The sequence below is a fragment of the Phytophthora sojae genome (genome assembly GCF_000149755.1).
Source record: "Phytophthora sojae unplaced genomic scaffold PHYSOscaffold_3, whole genome shotgun sequence".
Taxonomy (NCBI): domain Eukaryota; phylum Oomycota; class Peronosporomycetes; order Peronosporales; family Peronosporaceae; genus Phytophthora; species Phytophthora sojae.
This window is the reverse complement of record NW_009258117.1, coordinates 1,540,280-1,545,274: the sequence shown is the minus strand read 5'-3', so window position 1 is coordinate 1,545,274 and position 4,995 is coordinate 1,540,280. Positions and strand designations below refer to the sequence as shown.

The following is a 4,995-nucleotide window of genomic DNA, read 5'->3' as shown; positions in this document are numbered from 1 at the left end:
GATCCCCTTGTCAACACGCTCAGCTTGTGTAGATGAAGTTTAAAGAAGTTTGCGTACCTCAGGGTCCGAACTCCCCGTGTAAAATGGATTGAGGGGTGATTCCCGTTGTTCATTCCTAGGAATGCTACTAAGATCTCACCACAACACGGTTGTTTGGCTCTGTTTTGTTGGATTCGGTGACGAAGAGGTCGCATCTTCAACTTCGCCGTATACTCACCCTCACAAATTGTAGAATCTCATTTGTGCTGTGCAATACCCACGAATGCACATTGTTATAGCATGAACAAGGCGAATCGAAGCAACACGAACACTAAGCTCAACTCTCGGAATGAAAAGACCAAAACTGATTTTATTTGAGCTTTCAATGGCGACGAGTTTCCGCTTCTAACCACTAATCTAGAAACCACGCGCTTGAAAAAGTGTACAACAAGGAGGTGCTACCATCTTCCACACGAAATGGCAACGTGCGAGCAGCTTACTCGCAGTCGAGCACGATGCGGCCCGCGAGCTTGCCAGCGGCCATGCGCTCGAACACGCTCGGCAGGTTCTCCAGCTTCTCGATCGTGTACGTGGTCGACACGTCGCCGGCAGCGGCCAGCTTCAGCGCCTCGATCGAGTCTTGGCGGTTGCCCACGTACGAGCCGATGATGCGGTGCGAGTTCAGCACCGAGCCGAAGACCTCGGCCGTGATGTACGTGTCCTTGGGCAGACCCACCAGCACCACCGCGCCGTGCGGGCGCAGGAACGACAGCGCGTCGGCGTAAGCGTCACCGCCCGAGGCGACAACAACGCTGGCGTGGGCGCCGCGGCCCTCCGTGGCCTCGAACACCTTCTCCTTCACGTTGCCCTCCTTGAAGTCAATGAAGTCCTTGATGCCGTACGACGCAACGAGCTTACGCTTGTCGTCGCCAGAGTCGATGGCGATCACGCGGTAGCCCATGGCGCGCGCGTACTGGCACGCCAGGTGGCCCAGACCGCCGCCGGCGCCCGGGATCACAACGAAGTCACCGCAGTTGCCCTCGATCTCCTTCAGCGCCTTGTACACCGTCACACCGGCGCACAGAATGGGGGCGGCCGCGTGCATCGGCAGCTCCGTCGGGATCGGCGTCACGTGCTCCGAGAACGACACGCACCACTGCTGGAACGAACCGTCCACCGTGAAGCCGTGCAGGTCCGCGTCCACGCACGTCGACTCGTGGCCCTTGCGGCAGTCCTCGCAGCCCAGGCACGAGTTGGCCAGCCACTTGACACCCACCGGGTCACCGATTTTGAGGCGAGTGCTCGTGTGCTCGGCGATGGCAGCGACGTAGCCCGCGCCTTCGTGGCCGCCCACCAGCGGCAGCTTGTTGTCCAGCGGCCAGTCGCCCAGCCACACGTGCAGGTCCGTGTGGCACACGCCCGAGTACGCCAAGCGCACCAGCACCTCGCCGGGCTTGAGCTCCTCCGGCTGCGTCACGGGCCAGTCCTTGCGGACCTGCAGAGGCGCGTTGTTCTGCTCGAACACCACGGCCGTCTGCGTCTTGGGGATGTCGTAGTGCGACTGCGACTTGACCGAGAACGAGCGCGACTGGCAGCGCGGGCACGTGCAGCCCGTGGGGTGCTGCACGCAGTTGCCGCAGCGGCACTGCATGTTGTGCGCGCCGGCGAGCGACTTGGCCGAGGTCTGGGCCGCGCGGCGGGCGGGCTGGCTGAAGCGGGACACCACGCGCAACATGGTGATCAGGAACTGGAGCTTGAAGAGGTTACTGCAGGGAGATCAAGAGCAGCCGGCAAATTGCAGAATGAGCTTCAGCTTCACTGCTGAGGACGCCCCCGCTTCGGCGGGCGCCTCGGGGTGAAGGGATGCCGCACCAGCATTGGACTTTGCACGCAGGTTTCGGCGTCTTTGGCGCGGGGCGGCATAAAAACTCGCGCCGACCAAGCAGCATCTGTGTGTGTCATTCGCCATGCACGGCGCTCATAGGCCGCGACTGCACCATCTTGGCGATTGCATCTTGCTGCGACTCGCAGCCTGCGAGCAAGGATACTTGGCCCGTCTGCTGTTGCCCCCGCATAATATGCGGCATATGCTTGATGCACCCCGCATAACCTGATGGCTTGCATGTCGGCATCGGTAGCCGATGCAGATGCCTTGCGTTTCCCCAATGTCGGAGAGCGTATGTCAGTCGATGAGCTCTTATTACCTGTAGTGCCTGTGTAAGATGATTTCTAGCCATGTGTCGCTTCAGTATAGGTTATTAGGAGCGAACTTGCACTTTTACGGGTTTTGTCAAATTCTAGTACCGTCGGAGGTCCAATTCACACACGGGTTTTGGCAACTGACAACTGACCCATTGTTTTAGACCCCGTTTTAGTCTGCGTTTTAGTCTGTGGCAGGACCTGCCCGAGCACTTCAACCAGATCGATACAAATTCCAGGTCAAAACAAAGTCATTTCAATTATCATGTCAAAGGGGTCACGCGCACCGAGGCCAGAGCTGCTCTCCACTTCACTACTGCTTCTCGATGCCACGCCCCGTACGTACACAAAAGCACTCGACTCGACTCGACACGTCGCAGCCAACCACTGCCGCTTGCCCTTGCACAGAGGGCTGCTGTACTGACTGCGCCCACACCAACCGTTTACTCGCAGTCCAGCACGATGCGGCCCGCGAGCTTGCCCTCGGCCATGCGCTCGAACACGTCCGGCAGGTTCTCCAGCTTCTCGATCTTGTACGTCGTGCTCACGTCGCCAGCAGCGGCCAGCTTCAGCGCCTCGATCGAGTCCTGGCGGTTGCCCACGTACGAGCCGATGATGCGGTGCGCGTTCAGCACCGAGCCGAAGACCTCGGCCGTGATGTATGTGTCCTTGGGCAGACCCACCAGCACCACCGCGCCGTGCGGGCGCAGGAACGACAGCGCGTCCTTGTACGCCTCGCCGCCCGACGCCACCACCACCGTCGCGTGCGCGCCACGGCCCTCGGTCGCAGCCAGCACCTTGTCGCGCACGTTGCCTTCCTTGAAGTCGATGAAGTCCGTGATGCCGTAAGACGCCACCAGTTTGCGCTTGTCCTCGCCCGAGTCGATGGCGATCACGCGGTAGCCCATGGCGCGCGCGTACTGGCACGCCAAGTGGCCCAGACCGCCACCAGCGCCAGGGATCACGACCGAGTCGCCGCACACACCGCCGATCTCCTTCAGCGCCTTGTACACCGTCACACCCGCACACAGGATCGGAGCAGCCGCGTGCATCGGCAGCTCCTTGGGAATGGGCGTCACGTGGTCAGCGTACGACACGCACCACTGCTGGAATGAGCCATCGACCGTGAAGCCGTGCAGGTCCGCGTCGACACAAGTGGACTCGTAGCCCTTGCGGCAGTCCTCGCAGCCCAGGCACGAGTTGGCCAGCCACTTGACACCCACCGGGTCACCGATCTTCAGGTGCGTGTAGCTGTGGTCGCCGATGGCAGCGACGTAGCCCGCGCCTTCGTGGCCGCCCACCAGCGGCAGCTTGTTGTCCAGCGGCCAGTCGCCCAGCCACACGTGCAGGTCCGTGTGGCACACGCCCGAGTACGCCAAGCGCACCAGCACCTCGCCGGGCTTGAGCTCCTCCGGCTGCGTCACGGGCCAGTCCTTGCGGACCTGCAGAGGCGCGTTGTTCTGCTCGAACACCACGGCCGTCTGCGTCTTGGGGATGTCGTAGTGCGACTGCGCCTTGACCGAGAACGAGCGCGACTGGCAGCGCGGGCACGTGCAGCCCGTGGGGTGCTGCACGCAGTTGCCGCAGCGGCACTGCATGTTGTGCGCGCCGGCGAGCGACTTGGTCGAGGTCTTCACGACGCGGCGCGCGGGCTGGTTGAAGCGAGACACGATGCGCAGCATGATGGCGAGCTTGGAAAAAGGTTCTTGGGGTGGTCGCTTGGTGAAGTGGTGGGCAGTAGCCGGCAAAATGGGGAATGACTCGAGCTGTCGAGCTCGTGCGTGGCAGGCAATCGGCACGAGGTGGTCCAGGCAGGTGCAACGACACTTGCAGTATCTTGACGCGCACTTCAACGTGGACGACTTGCGTGTCGGCGGTCGTCGCTGGGCCGCTGGCCAAGCTGAAGCGCCTGGGTTGGGCCCAACTTCAATGCCACGCCAGCTTCCGGTCGTCAAGAGCAGTAAAGTGAGCCGGGAGCAAGTTCAACCACATTCGCCCGTAAAGCGCCGGCAGCCCCATGACAACTAGGACTGCAACGACCTCGTTTAACGCTTCAAATTGACAGGGCCATCACTCGAAATGCAAGACGGCGGCCGTAGTCGAGAGCATGAAGAGCTTTACTTGCGCTAAAGCTCTTCAACGATGGTGCGGAATTAGGACCCCAAGCAGTTGTTTTAGCTCGTTCGGCTGTTTGGTTTGGTCGGCAATGAAACGCAAGACACACTTGCTTTTTGTATGGTGCGTATCTTTGCATTTTTAGCAGGCCGTAAACAGCCCCTCCGCGGTATGATATTCTGGTATCGGGATAAAGGGTCACACTTGTATAGGTGTACCTACGCATAATAAAAGACTCAACTGGTGGAGCTACCGCTTTATCAAAAATTATCATAGAACACAGGCGTGTACTTCAACTTACGGTACGCCGTCAAGCGCTGATCGCCCGCCAACCTTGCCATCCATGTCGATTCCCAATCTAATTGCTACACGGGCCATCGAGCTACGACTCCTCGGTGTGCGTGCTAGCCACTGGCTAGTAGCCAGATCGCCGGTTCCGTTCGTTCCCTCCGAGTCGGAGGCTCCGACACCACCACCGCATTTGGTGAGTGTCCAGCGAGCAAGCGATCGGCGTTGCTGGGTGGATCTTGCAGTCGTCTCGAGCTCGGGTCGCTTTGCTTCAAATCCTATGAGATGAGGCGCCGGCTTTTGTCCGCGGTGTCGTTCCTCGTTGCTTCAAGGCGAGCGGATACGCTTGGAGCGAAGAGATTTCGACGGACGAGCGCTGGCCCAGCACCGCTGGGTGGGGCATTGCGACGGCAA

At 60.4% G+C, this 4,995-nt stretch overlaps 2 protein-coding genes across 2 annotated transcripts; both read right to left on the bottom strand.

Annotated features, from left to right (window-relative positions):
- Positions 1-475: 475 nt before the first annotated feature.
- On the bottom strand, positions 476-1,714 carry PHYSODRAFT_327857 (zinc-dependent alcohol dehydrogenase; the record flags this gene model as incomplete). The annotated part of the gene is made up of 1 exon (XM_009524086.1): positions 476-1,714. The coding sequence occupies one exon, from the start codon at positions 1,712-1,714 to the stop codon at positions 476-478; it is 1,239 nt and encodes a 412-aa protein (XP_009522381.1).
- A 699-nt stretch (positions 1,715-2,413) lies between these two features.
- PHYSODRAFT_285309 (zinc-dependent alcohol dehydrogenase) lies at positions 2,414-3,917 on the bottom strand. The gene has a single exon (XM_009524085.1). It carries the CDS (start codon positions 3,858-3,860, stop codon positions 2,622-2,624), a length of 1,239 nt encoding a protein of 412 aa, XP_009522380.1. The 5' UTR covers positions 3,861-3,917; the 3' UTR covers positions 2,414-2,621.
- Positions 3,918-4,995: the final 1,078 nt, after the last annotated feature.